We start from the raw sequence: 14,427 nt of genomic DNA, 5'->3' as shown, positions 1-14,427 counted from the left end.
TTGTGCAATAAAAATATATTGGTCAGTTTCCCTGTAAAATTTATTATTAGTTGGTTGTAAAATAAAACCTCCCAATTAAATTGCGGTGATAACTCTATTGATTCCTGAATAAATTAATTATATCGCGCATCCGAAAAAGATAAAAATTTCCCCCGGAATATGCTTTAAAAAAAATCAATTTAAAATTTAAATTGTCCTCCTGCCCCATCCTGCCCATAGAAATATGAGATGTTGCGCTGGTGCAGCATAATTGAATCCATTTAATATTGAAAATTGGCGGGAACTGTGTGGAAGTTTCTGTGGATGATGAAAGTGACGTTCAGTGCTGAGATGAATTTATTATTTCGCGTTAGTTGCTCCTAATAGATAATGTCGTGCACAAATTTAATTGACCTAAACGATGATTGCCTTTTGTGCATCGTGTCATTCCTTGAGCTTCGCGAGTTAGTCAATTTTGAGCATGTCTGCAGGCGAACGCAACAAGTAAGCACGTAATTCCATTTACTCTTTTATGAAATGGCTTTTTATCAGACCTTTATTCCACAGATAGCGCGAATGCGTTATCGGAAGTACAGTAAATACAAACTTCTGCTAAGGGATGAGAATATGGAGTCTGCAAAAATCCTCAACAGCATTGGGGAATTTATAGAAATAATGGAATTTTCAAGTGGTTTCATGATCAACAACAATATTAATAAAAGAATTTTGAAAAATATTGCAAATTTCTGCATAAATATGCATACACTTACGCTTAGGTAATTCTACTGAAATACAAAAAGTTCTATTTTCCAATTTTCTTTATTTAAAATTTTTTTTTTAAAGATATTTCAGTCTAAACAACGCTGAGAGAGTACAGCAATTAGAACACATCACCATTTGTTCAGCCCTGAAGACTTTATATTTAGTTAATTGTGATGTAAATATGGATCTTATAGAAGGATTCCAAGAGTTAAAACACATCACAATAATTTATGAGTAAGGAAATTGCATTTTAAAATTAAATATTTTACACAAATTTTCCATTTTAACCGTTATCTTAAAAAAAAGAAGAAATGAGCATAAGCAAATAATACCCAAAAAAAATATCTTTGTATTAATTCATAGAAAAGAATTTAAAAAAAAAAACTCAATATTTCTGGAATTTAGGAAAGTGTCATGATTTTTCTTTATCATAAAAACGTTCATTAATAAAATCTCTATCTATTTCAATAAAAGAGATACTCCGTACATTCCTCCAAATGTTGAAAAATCTAAAATTTTTCAGAAGTTGCATCACTAATTTTATCACTCAATAACCAATTTGAAAAGAGAGGTTATGGTTTCTACCCTTCGTTCCACAAAATACAGAAAAACTCTCCAATTTATCTAAGACACCAACCAATTTGTAGACTTTTCACATGTCATCGAGGTTTTTGATCCCAGCAGTCAATACATTGCAGCCATTACAGTCATTACAGTGATTTGTAAAATATCGACAGGAATTATACAGTGCCCGCTTCGTTATCCGGATGATTGGGAGACAATGTGACAGATGTCCGCTTCGAAATCCGGATGGATTTTTTAAATTTATTCAACATCATGCATACATGACCTCAAAATTATTTTAAATGCAACCGTCGATAGCTCGTCCGGATTACGCCGATCCGGATTAGAAAGCGGGCACTGTACTTTCATATTTCGACCGCTCAGAATAAGAAACGAACAACTCGGAGTAGTCGGAACTAAATCGGTGCTCCTGGACAGTCCCCGAGGACTGACTGATCTTCCACCACGAGGCTTCTCGACTATTATTAGTTGCTTCTCTATTGTTATTAGTAATAATAATAATAGTAATAAAATCTCAATTATTTCCGTTATACAGTAGACCAGGCCTGAGCTAAAATAAAAGCCGAAGTGAATTTGGTGGTGTCAGTTGGGATCCTTCGAAATGCCGCGAAAATTCACATAGAGAAAATGAGAGGTTTTTGATGTGAAAATTGCTTAATTCCTTAACACAATTCCTAAATTCCTATCACACTAAATTCCTTATCACAAAAAATTCCCTTTTATAATTTAGTTGATTACAGTTATTTGGGTTAATTGTGAATAATTGTCGATATTACAACAAAAACATTGGGAAGAAATTTAGAGCTTGAAGGCACATATTCTTCTTACGTGTCTCAAAATTCACGATCGGTTTGAGAAAAACCCTTTTGTACAACACTATTTTTATTAATAAGGAATGCAAAAGTACGTATTACGAGGAGGTACACGACCTGCTAATAAGCATAAATTGGAGAAGAAAATATTTTGTCGCATTTCAGAGATTTTTTGCAACCGCAGAACTTCTACAGTTTTTTCATAAATCAACAATATTTTTGTGAAGTAATGGACACTATGCAGATTTTCTAAGGAGAAATTCTGCCGAAAATCTAAACATTTTTTCTGACTTGAAATATACCGGTACAATAAAAAAACCTCCGAGTAAAATCGACAGGTCCTATCGAACACAGTTAGCAGAAAAAATAGCATTTTCAGCATTTTTTTTTTTGCTAAATCGGTCTGCTGGCCAGTCAGCAGCTCTCGAACAAAAAGTGCTAAGCAAATACATGAAAATGGCACTGTTTAGCGCTCGCAGCGGATGATGGCAGAACTAAACACTGTCGGTAGATGGCGCTGGAAACCATTTAGCAGATATTCTCTGTCATTTTTTTTCTTTATCTCTCAAAGTGAACTTGAAATTTCCCCTGAAATTATTTATCAACTTGGGGGATATTATAATCACGATTTTTATTACCTATATTGTTGTAGGATTTATGCTACAGTATGCTGTCTATAGAGAATGGTCAAATAGGATTATTAAATTAAACATACTCCGACCAAAAATTCTGTATTTTTTACTGAATTGCGTCATTATTTTCTTGAGAAAAGATTTTAGTCTGAGAAAATATTCAGTCGGGGTTATAAAGTTATTCATTATTTATGAAAAATGTGTTTTTTCTTTTGAAAAAAGCATATTTTCATCAATTTTCGCAATTAAATATTGGCAGTTTTCCTGAAACAGCCATCAATGTATTATGCTCACATTCGATCACAACTATTGTAATTGATCCCGAAACTGAATTTTTCTACATTTTTAAGTTATTTATGGTAAATAAAGTTGCAGAAGCATTAAAAAATCGTCTTAAAAATATGGTTTTAAAAATACGACAAAAAATTCTATTAGAAATATTTTGATTAGACCAATGCTGTATTGGTCTAATAAAACATTTTTGGATTATAAATTTTCTGAAGCGCATTTTTGCGCAAAAAATTACTCTTATTATCGCGGTATAAAAGCAAATTAACAATTTTTTTTTCATAATACTGCACATATCCTTTTTTAAATCAAGAATTTATTCGATTTGATGATTTATTTTTTAAATTAAAATGACACGTGTTAATATTTTTTAAAAGAGAGATTTAAAATACCTTTAAAGTCAGGAAAATATGCCAATTAGTTGGAAATCATTTTGCGTCGACTGTACCATTAAATGAAAATGAGGCTCTAAATGTCATATGTTCTTAGTCTCTTAGTATTTAAATGAGTTTCCGAAGCTTTTTCAATATTTCGTAATAATGGAAGGGGTTTACATTTAGCTTCTACTCAATCCCGGCAACCTCAGCAAAGACAAAAACCAAATTCATTAAAGTCTCTCACTCGATTGGAGAAAAAGAATAACTTTGACTAATTGCCGCTGCGATCGCTAGTGTCACTGCAAGGTTAGCAGAACTCAGCTGAAAATATATATTTTTTCAGCTGATTTGAAAACGCTTAGAATTTGGTGCTCGCTGGGTTTTTAATTCGGGCAGCAGTTAAATTTGAAAAAAAGTTTGTTGACATTTTTCAAATTTCACTATAATTATCAAATGAAGCAAATATGCTCAAATTTGTCATGGTTTATCTCAGTTGTGATGTTATTCTGCCTTATAAGGGACTTTTATGAAATTTACAATTAATATGAGCATGTAAACTTAATATGAGTATGAAAGTAAACAAAAAATCGTTGCATTTCAAACAATTTGCTGCCCGAATTTCTCTCTAATTCGGTTAACATTTCGGTCCCAAATGCCCGAATTTCAGAGTATCTACTTCTACTGTATTAGATAAGGGATGGAGTATGATTTCATGTCATGTCAAGGTGAGCAGTTTTGTAATGTGTAGATTAGCCACTGGGATAGAAAGGAATATTCTCCAATTCCTCGCGTTTTCCATTCGAAATATGCAACTTTTGTGATTATCTTTAGTTCTTAATGAGTGAAAAAGACCCAGAGATGACGTACAATTGGTGGGATTGTAGTGAATTGATAGAGAAGATTGAGGAGGATGCAGCATTAGTGGTGAAAGCCAAAGACATCTGTACAGGTTAGAATTTTTCTACTTTCTCTATTCACTTCTTCCTCTTTCTGGAGATTCTTTAACAATTTTATTATTAATTTACCCATGAAGAGTTGATCAAGAAGACGTATAGCATCACTGATCTGGTGGAAAAGCTGGGTCCACTGCTGACATCTAAGAACACTTCCCATCGTGCCCGGACGATGGATCTCTTTTCGGAGATCCTCAAGAATCTGCCCCGGAATTTCCTGTCAGATGTTCAGTTGAAGTTTATCTTGACATTTTATGCTGACAGGACAAAGGACCATCATTCTGTGGTCCCTGCCATCTTGGGGGGAACCCTTGCAATGGCCCGGATGGAGAGCGTTCCGGAAGAGGAGTTTGTGGGGTTATTTATGACTCTAATCAGTGGTTCTGTTACCTGTCAGAGTCAGACACGGGGGGATAGGGAAATTTTCTATGAGGTTATTGAATTCTGCTCTCGGACCTACCTGAACAGGTTAACTTTCACGAAGGATGAATTCCTGCAGGGAGTGATTGCAGCATTGGAAGGGGAAAGGGATCCACGGAATCTTCTCCGAATCTTCACATTCATGCCAAAAGTGATGGAGCTGTATCCACTTGGGCACTGGACTGAGGAGATGTTTGAAGTTTTTGCCTGCTACTTTCCTGTGGACTTTCATCCTCCAGCCAATGTTCCGAATCCCATCACGAGAGATCAACTGGCTGAACGGCTGCTCACCTGTCTGACTGCCTGCAAGGATTTTGTGGAATTTGCCATTCCGCTGGCTGTTGAAAAGCTCGAGAGTCAGATCAAAGTGTCCAAACTCGATTCCCTGCAGCTCCTGGCCAAATGCGCAGCTCTGCACGGTGCTGAACCCTTTGAGGAATCCTTCCCTAACATCTGGCTGAGTCTCAAGGGGGAAGTTATGCTAGGAGCCAATGAAGAGGTCATGGAAAAAGCTCTGGAAACCATCCGGACGATTTTTTCAGCTGCTGGAACCTCCAAGACTTTGACGGAAAACCTCCTGAATGTGATACTCCATTCGGTAACCATCTCCCTCTGCGATACCAATCTGCGGCTTTTCGCTCCAGCCTGCAAGGTTGTAGTAGCTTGCTGCAGCAGGAATTCCCATGCTTCCGTCTGCGCAGCTAATAAACTCCTGCCGATGTTCCTGGCGCAGATCCTCGAAGAGGACACTACGGATGTCCAAAAAAGGATTCTGCTAAAGTTCCTCAGTGAGATTGGAGGAATCTGCCGTGAGGGCGGAGTTTTGGGAGAAATTGACGCAGGAACGAGGGAAAAGATCCAGGAAGTCTTCAAAGACTGCTTCAGCAACAATGGAAAGTTCAAGGAAATCGCTTTTGAAGGACTCAGTCAGCTGTCGGAATTGCTGGAAGAGCCCCAACGTCAAGTAGTTTATCAGAATCTCCTGGACACTTTGCAAAGTGGAGCTGACATTCGAGTGGAATCTGTGGTCAGGAGATTTGCTCAAAGTCACCAAGAGGAATTGACTGAGAAAGTTGTGATGAGTCTACTATCTAAGGACTTCCTCAACCCATCGAATTCTGCAGGAATATTCCGGTGCGTCGTCTGTCTAATAAGACTTTGGAAGTCTTCGGAGATCCTCTACAGATTCCTCCTGGACAGCGCGTTTGAAAATCCCACTTCTGAAGTAAAACTGACAGCTTTGAAGAGCATCCAGGAACTGCTGAAAGAATCCGGAGAAAGGACAATATCCCAAGAATTCGTTTCTACATTCGGAATCATCGAGAAAATCGTGAAATTCCTGCGAGAACAACCAGATCTTCCTACTGAAATTCTCCTGACCACATCGGACGTCCTTAAGCTCTGCGTCCGGACCCTCAATCAAGAGCAACAAAGTGAGGTCCTTACGCAATTCCTTCCAGATTTAGCACCTCACAGAGGAAATGAACTGTTCCTCTTTGACGGATTGATAGGTCAGCTTTGTCCAGAAGTTGACATATCAGCTCATTTTCATCAGATCACCAAGGATTTAATCGAATACGCTGTTGAAATTTCCCGGGGAGAAGTCAGTTCCAGTGCCAATCTGGAAGTTTGCAACAAACTCCTCTGCTCTCTGTTCAATCGATCTGTTCAGGATTCTGTCTTCGAGGAGACCCTTTCTCAGTCAATCAACTACCTAAACCGCCAGATTGAAGTGAATTCCCTGGGAATTGTAACGTTCGCCTGGATTTTCAAAGGATTACTAGTGAAGGGACATCGGAAAACCACTACCCTTATCAAGGACTTTGTTACACATCTCAATGTGGATCCCCTGAAAGACGACACAGTTGCAGGTTTCAGAGTCCTGGCCAAATCCGCAGACGACGTCAACCTCCCCAATGTGCGTCCCTTCCATCAACAGAAACTCTTCGAACTCGTCCTCAAAAATATGGCTACAGAAGTCAAATATACCCCATCGCAACTGGCAGCTCTGGCAGAGATCCTTTTGCATCTCCCCATGAAGGTTATCACGATAAATCTTCCGAGAATTGGACAGATTCTCTTCCAGTGTCTCGAATGTGAGAACAATCAAACCCTCCTGATCACTCTAACCCTCATCAATCGTCTACTTAAAGAAGAAAGTAACTTCTGTCGAAACCACCTGCAAACTCTCATTCCACGATGCCTCCAACTGAGCACCTTGAAGGGATCACTTGTAAGTAACCCTGAGGAAAAGCTCCCAAGAAATCTACATAAAATCCCTTCCGAATCTTGCAGAAAATCCGACTTTCAGCCCTGGATTTTCTCTTCAGCATCACCAAGACCTTGGATACGGTCCTCCTGATACCCTTCAAACAGGACGTAATTTACGGTCTTCAAAACGTCCTGGATGACCACAAGAGACTGGTGAGAACAGCAGCTGTTAGGGCTAGAACTGCCTGGTTTGTCTTCGATGCGACTTCAAAGACAAACTAATTTGCAGGTAGGAAGTGTAAAGTACGTAAAATGTTGTTAAACATGTGACAAGAAATATACTTAAATTGATTTTATGGAAAGATCAGTGTAGAATTTACTATCCTGCAAAGTAGGTCATAGATAGGAAGATATCCTAATCACTAGACAACATGGGCATTAAAAAAATTTCAGTTCGTTGAGGAGATAACCCAGATGATCCCGATCTTTACGAGCTGCGCAGAAACTTCATTTGGACACCAGAGATAGTGTGAAATTATTTACAAGAGCTGAGATTCAAAATAAATCCGACGATTTTAATTTTCTGAACATTTTTCTGCATTAAAATTCATGAAAATCTAACCTAAAAAAATAACCTCGAATAATCTGAGTTCTCTCATGGAAACCAGAGATACTTCGGAAAGTTAGCTTACAATCATGAAAAAATAAGCATAATTTTCAAAATTTTATCATTTTAGGACATTATTTTCTTATTTATTCGAAAAATAACATACACTCCGGAAAGTTGCGCTGAATTTAACCTCAAATGAGAATAAATCAAAGGATTGAGATACAGGATGAACTTAAATACTTATTGAATATACTTTTCATGTCCTTAATACAAACTACTTAATTAAGAACTTTAACAAAGACCTTAATTAAGTACTTAGTATTAAAGCTGAGTCATGCCATATTTGCCAACGACAGCGCTCTTAACTAGCTGAACGCAAATTGTAAAACTGCATAAATCCTGGCATATACGATCTATGATTCAGGGTTTCTGCCGTTTACCTGATGAGATCGGTCGTGGTAAGTCGGCGGCAGACGCAACCAAGCATTAATTGAGGAGAAATATATAAATTGAATTGTGTCACTACTCGCCACAAAGCGCTGACGGTTGTCTCATTTTCATATATTTTTTTAAGTACAGTATACTCTCGCTAATTCGGCTCTTTTAAGATCGATCTACTTTTTAATTCGGGCAGCAATTAAATTTGAAAAATGTTTGTTGACATTTTTCAAGTTTGATTATCATTATCAAATGAAGCAAATATGCTTAAATTTGCCATGGTTTGTCTTAGTTCTGATGTGTTTTTACATTATTGAGAGGTTTTCATGAAATTTCAAAATGAAATTTCAAAAGCCGGAATTTGAGAGTCTACTGTAGTTGAATGTACTACAACTCCTTAAAATTAAGTCATTGAGTTAAGAACTTTTTAAATGCTTAATAAGTACTTAATGTATTAGCCGGGATGTTACATTTAAAATTTTAATGGTTTTTTGAAGGTTACGTTCGGCATTATTCTACACTGTTAAGTAACTTCTTAACTGAATAAAATATAATGCTAATCTCGAGCAAAACAAGGTAAACTATTTCTCCAATTATCTAATTTTCATACATTTGGTAAGTAGTGAGTTAACTGTTTAAAATTAAAGCATTCTATTAAATTAAGCACTTATTAAGTACATCACGTGTTAATCGGGATAGTAAAAAAAACATACAAGACTGACAATTTTTTGCTAGGTAATAAATCTAAACGTTTACAGAAACAAATTGAATTTAAACAGTACTAAAAGTAACTTAAACTTTAAATACTTTAAAATTATACAGAAAGAGCTTAAAATAATATAAATTATTTTCTTTTGATTTCACTTAAGAACAGTTAATATTTCCATCGTGGGCCCAATTATGTTATTTCTCTGAGAAGTTAGTTGGAAATTTGAGGTTAAGTTGAATATAATCTTTAAACTTCGAATGGAGGAAACATTAGAATTCATCGACTACAAGCTATACCTTTGCAAAGTTGTACATGTCACAGCAAATATCCCAAACGCACTTTTAATTTAAATTTGCGAAATATATTATCAAAATTCTGTAATTTATCATTTACTGTTCGCTGGGTTGATAAATGAGAATACAAATTTAAAAAATTACTGTCAAGTTCCTCAAACACCGAGTTCTCAAATTCGAGTGAAAGTTGAATTTAAAATAGTATTGTTTGGGAGAAGTTATGTGAAGAAAAGAATCTTGACTATAAATTAAGGTTATTTAGTTATATACAGTTGAATGTTGAAACGAAGAATAACTTCAGTTAAACCTCAGATTAGCGTTAATCTAGAGTTAAAATTAAGCTAGGTTTAAATTTTTTTTCATATGCAGAAACGTGGAATAGTGCTTTGGCGTAAGCTGTTTTTCACATACGGCAACCCCATATTTTGGCTTTTCTGGCATGCTAGAAAGTGTCAATTCGTCAATGTTTTCGTTCGATTTAGCAAGATTCCACGGCTTTTTCACGTTATTTGGTAATCTTGAACTACCAGACTTGCTAAAAATTCTCTAAAATAAAATAGGAATCAATATTGTGGATGTGAAAGAATGTGCATGTTTTCTGGGTGCAAAAAAGCGCGACTCCCGCGACTCCCACTTAAGTGGCGACTCATTGAAGTTGCATATGGTGGATGTTTCTTTTTATTTCAGGCAAAATTGGCTTTTTAAGAAGCTGTAAATAGAGTGAAAGCCTTATTTCTTTTTATTACATCCACTAAAGTGCAGATTATATCAATTTGGTATCATTTAACAGTATTTTTGAGAAGAATTTACGGATAGATGTGGACAGGTTTATTCCATCTTTAAGCCAAAAATTATACCTCCGAAATCGGGGGTCTAATTTTTGTCTTAAACGTTAATCCACTGTTTAAATTTATTCTATTTCTCGTTCAAACATTAGAAAACGGTGGATCATCCTCGAAATATCTTTATACTTCGATTCAACATTCAGCTGATAGTGTTCGTTTTATTCTTGATTTTATTCTAAAAGCTACCAGATTCTAATCATATGACGCATTTGTCCATTGGCGAAACTAGTGAACGAAGTCCAGTGATCCATTATTGGTTATGTTACTTTGAGGTTATGTCCCAAGCTTAGTATAACCTCTTCCATGAATAAAAAATTCCAAGCTGAACTACAAGCATGACAGCTAATTTCTCAATTAAATTGACTCACACTCGTATCTCCCGCTGGTTTGACGTGCCATTTGGTAATATGCAACGCGTGGAGGTGTCCTAATTAACTTTTCCAAATTGGACTTTCTGCTCAATTTACATTCAACTGAATCATGATTTTTTTTTCTACAAATTCTTGCTGGAGTTTTTCCTCGAATGACTGCCATAGTTCTTTATCATTTGACTCTGTTGTGGAAATTGATAGTTTAATTGCCGTATTAAGTGACTCAATTCCACCGTGTCGACTTTTCTCGTTAAATTCGTCATTTTAGATGTTATGGGTAGAATATTTTGTGGTTACTTGAGCTGAGAGCTTTAGTTTCATTCACAAAAATCAACAGTTCTTGGCGTTCTTATGGCATGAGTTGAAGCTAAAGAAGTAGGTTTTGTTGGCGGGAAAAAGTCCAATGAAAGTGTCGAGGGAAAAAAAATTGTGATGTTTTGTTAACTTTGCGCAGAATCATCAATATAGGTTTCAAAGTGTTTACCAATCGAATTATTGGCTTCTTATTTTAACGCTGTTGTTGTGTGTGGGTGGAAAAATTGATCATAAGTCCGCGCGCGAAGAGTGATCGAAGATCTTTCGTGCTGACTCTTGAAACCACTTGAGTTTTTTTTTCCCTGCGGGGCTTTTCTTCCGGACATCAGAAGACGTGTGAGTGAGATGGTGAATTCTTTTGCGTTTATTTTTCCATATGCAAACCCCATTACGTAATCCAATCGGCGCGCTATGAAACAATGCAGAGACTCTTTTTGAGCAATGTGTATCTTGTGCTTTTGGGATTAAGCAGCGAAAACCGCCAAGAAAATTGATAGTCAATTTAAATTTGTCGAGTGTTTTCCGAATGTGTTTGAAAAAGCAAAACTCTTTCAATGTATGGAGTATAAGTTGGGAATCTCTTGAAAAATTTTTGTGCAAGAAAATTTACAATGTTGGGCTCTCTCGTGGAGTCTGTTTTAGACCCTCGTCAACAATTCCATGGGAAATTGCTCAGAGGCAATGAATTGCAACGAATTCCTCAGTAATTGAACATGATTTTGAAAGTGGCGCTAGAAAAATCAATTTTGATAGTTTGTGTTTTAACTTTTGGAAATTATTGGAATGAAGCATTGCTACTGGTTAAAGATGTTTCAAACTGAGTAGAGGTTTCCTAACACTTCATCTTATTACATCAATAAATTTCACTGAATTGCTTCCCGAAAAGGAAAACAGGAAATAGATAACAAGTTGAGGAGTATTGAATGGAATAAATACATAAAATTCGATGTTCTTTTTTGGGAATGATTCCCTTGTTATTCAAAAAGATGGAAACACATTAACATAAAGGTATCAAGATTGCTTAATTGATATGTTTCAGAAGTTGCCTAAGTGGATATGTTATTCTTATACGATAAGACCGTTGAATCATTCCTAATAACGGTTTTTCAAGGTTAAGTGGTAAAAAGGACCCAAGAAAGCGTATTTCTCAACTGAATAATATTGTGTTTCAGCTGGTTTGAAAGGTCTTGGAATTTCTGAAAAATCCGAATCGGTTCCAATCTGTTACAATCTATTTTGGTCGAAACTTTGGGTTCAAATCGGTTGAAAACCAGTAAACGGTAAATGATACAAAAGTACTTCAGGAATGGATACACGGTGATGACCTTTGTAGCTTCGTACATCGTTTTTTTTTCAATGTGTTTTAAATTAATTTGTTCCATTGTAATATTATATTTTAATAGCTGATCCAATGCCTCAAATTTCCAGAAAAGAGCTGTGTGTAAAATTCATTAAGAACATAGGAAAAAATGTGTTGTACGAAGCTTGAGTCGTCCGAAGGTAGCGTGTTTTCCCATACTTTCTTCTCCTTTATTCTCTCTTACAAATTTTCGGAGGTAGATTTCCTCCTTCCAAAGGTACAGAATGATTCTTATAGTGTGAAAGCGAATTGAAGAGTCACTGGAAAAGTCTGTATTGCTAGTCTGTGGTAACGAAAAATTGTGACATTTTTCCTGAATTTTGCATACCTAAGGAAGAAGGAAATCTGCCTCCGAAACGTATGAGAGAATAATGGAGAAGAAGGTACGAAGGTTATCACCGTGTATCCATTTCTGAATCTATTTCATAGACCGAAAAAACACGCTTAAGAGACGAAAATACTTCTGTGGTATAGCATCTAAGTCACAAGTTCGTACATTTCACAGAGCATTGGAGTATTTTTTGCTCCCATGCTTCTCGAAATGGTCGGTAAATCATAATCAAAGTAGTTCGAGTTACTGGTTCCTTGGAAAATTGTATCGGATACACGGATTCCCCGTAAGTCCCTCCGATTTCCTGCATTTCTCCAGAATTCATTTGGAACGTAATTCGAAACTGATTAGATTTAGCCGATTTAGCAGATCTAGTATTGTAATTGGTATCGACGAAAAACTTACATAAGGTAAAGTACCCTCTAGTCGGCCGGTTTCTCAACTCGGCCAGTTGAATTATTTAACCAATTTTTTTTTAACATTTTATAGTCAACTTCTATAAAATTTTCACTGATTTACGTTATATATAATATAATACACCTTATAACTAATGTTAAATCGGTAAGACCATATTATAACAAATCTAAGCAAATTGAATAAATAGTCGAACTGGCCGAGTTGAGAAACCGGCCGACTACAGGGTACTTTACCTTACTAACAAGAGCACGAAGCAAATCTCTCGACATGATTAATTATCTTAAATAAAAAGAACACGGATTTTGACCTAGATCCTTCTCCTCCTTTAATACTCAAACTCAAAATCGTTTTCCTCTCGGTAGTCCTTCATGAAGTGCAATATTCTTATTAAGGATAATTTATCTATTTTGTTCTATACATTCATTCATTTCTTTGTTATTGTAAGCTACAGACTTTCCAAGTGCCAAAGCTGTCGGGTACTCGACTATACGACATACTTTGATGTCACCTATTCATCCATTGGCCTAGCCCTGTGTGTTATGATGGGACACCATCCTAGCATGACCACTTTTCTCCTTACGCGATTAGGGTTTGACATCCCAAACTTTAGCAGCGATCGGTAATAGATAGAGAATACTAATTAAGAGACGGACGAGAGAGAGAGTTAGCTAGTGACTAGACTAGTCTCGGACGAGTAAAGACGTGAGCGTGTGCAAACGAGAAGAAGGATCTGATTGAAAGAGAGGAACGGGTGGTAGGTTTATATATATCATCTAAGTGGCTAAATTATTCTAATGGAAATAAAGTTGACATTATCAACCGCTTACTAATCGGGGTCATGGACTTAGGACACCTAGGTCAGTAGCCTACGCCTGTCGATCCTTGGGCACTTCAGGAAAGTGTTCAGCTTCAGAGTCGATCCCAAAACGATTCTAGGCAAGATTCTGTAATTGTTTAGCCATCATGTCCTGAACTTTGTTCGGGACCGCTTTTTAAGTGGTTTGCTTGGATTAAAGAAACTTTGTTCTAAATGAATTTTCGGTCTGATGAGATGTAGCAGATAGTGGACGGAAAGATAGACCTCTCTTGATTTTTACTCTTTAATTCTTCACGACGTTTCGAGGATGAATGTCCTTCATCAGGTTTCGAATTGGAGGAAAAAATCATGTACAGGTGGGAAAATTTACAGCTGCACTTCACTTGGACTTTTACACAATTTTTCACGGAGATGTTCACCACCCAAAAGGCTGACACAGAATACATTCTGTGTCAGCCTGTGTGTGATTTTTCCTCCAATTCGAAACTTGATGAAGAGGACATTCATCCTCGAAACGTCGTGAAGAATTAAAGAGTAAAAATCAAGAGAGGTCTATCTTTCCATCTACTATCTGAAACTTTGTTCACTTCATTATGACCTCTCAACACGAAGAAACAGCTCTTCAACCCTTAGCTCCTCACTAACGGCTGCGTACCTCTCTTGATCTCGACAAGTAATTGTTGTCCTGAATTTCGAGACAACAAATTATTCACTCTGCAAAACCCAGGAAGCAGAGAGCTCGATGTTCTCCTTTTCATAGCTTTTCCAAGGCTGATCCTTCTTCGTACGAAAGCTCTCTTTTCGGTCCTGTTCTAGTGTAGAGAATTCGCGAATATAAAATTAGGTAACTTAGTAGCTTGTACTCTCTAGCTTTCTTTTTCGGTCATTCAATTTTTGTCCTA

The 14,427-nt window shown here is 36.5% G+C and overlaps 2 protein-coding genes across 3 annotated transcripts; both read left to right on the top strand.

Moving 5' to 3' along the window:
* The first annotated feature begins 287 nt into the window (after positions 1-287).
* LOC129802224 (uncharacterized) lies at positions 288-1,043 on the top strand. Of its 2 annotated transcripts, none has more exons than XM_055847891.1 (3): positions 288-483; positions 547-755; positions 832-1,043. In XM_055847891.1, exons 1-3 carry the CDS (start codon positions 370-372, stop codon positions 977-979), a joined length of 471 nt encoding a protein of 156 aa, XP_055703866.1. In that variant the 5' UTR covers positions 288-369; the 3' UTR covers positions 980-1,043. The 2 variants fall into 2 exon arrangements, with proteins under 2 accessions (XP_055703866.1, XP_055703865.1); XM_055847890.1 differs by having other exon boundaries at positions 823-1,043.
* Positions 1,044-4,172: 3,129 nt separating this feature from the next.
* Positions 4,173-7,381, top strand: LOC129802222 (MMS19 nucleotide excision repair protein). Its single transcript, XM_055847879.1, has 3 exons — positions 4,173-4,384; positions 4,469-7,041; positions 7,104-7,381. The coding sequence occupies exons 1-3, from the start codon at positions 4,273-4,275 to the stop codon at positions 7,299-7,301; spliced, it is 2,883 nt and encodes a 960-aa protein (XP_055703854.1). The 5' UTR covers positions 4,173-4,272; the 3' UTR covers positions 7,302-7,381.
* The last annotated feature ends 7,046 nt before the right edge of the window (positions 7,382-14,427 follow it).

The sequence above is a fragment of the Phlebotomus papatasi genome, chromosome 2, assembly GCF_024763615.1.
Source record: "Phlebotomus papatasi isolate M1 chromosome 2, Ppap_2.1, whole genome shotgun sequence".
In the NCBI taxonomy this organism is placed as follows: domain Eukaryota; kingdom Metazoa; phylum Arthropoda; class Insecta; order Diptera; family Psychodidae; genus Phlebotomus; species Phlebotomus papatasi.
This window is presented reverse-complemented; position numbering and strand designations above follow the sequence as displayed.

Coding starts and splice junctions, on each gene's coding strand:
- LOC129802224 (XM_055847890.1), top strand. CDS start 370: ATGTCGTGCACAAATTTAATTGACCTAAACGATGATTGCCTTTTGTGC. Junction 484..546: donor TCTGCAGGCGAACGCAACAA/GTAAGCACGTAA, acceptor TTTATTCCACAG/ATAGCGCGAATGCGTTATCG. Junction 756..822: donor ATGCATACACTTACGCTTAG/GTAATTCTACTG, acceptor TTTTTTTTAAAG/ATATTTCAGTCTAAACAACG.
- LOC129802222 (XM_055847879.1), top strand. CDS start 4,273: ATGAGTGAAAAAGACCCAGAGATGACGTACAATTGGTGGGATTGTAGT. Junction 4,385..4,468: donor AGCCAAAGACATCTGTACAG/GTTAGAATTTTT, acceptor TTACCCATGAAG/AGTTGATCAAGAAGACGTAT. Junction 7,042..7,103: donor GCACCTTGAAGGGATCACTT/GTAAGTAACCCT, acceptor CGAATCTTGCAG/AAAATCCGACTTTCAGCCCT.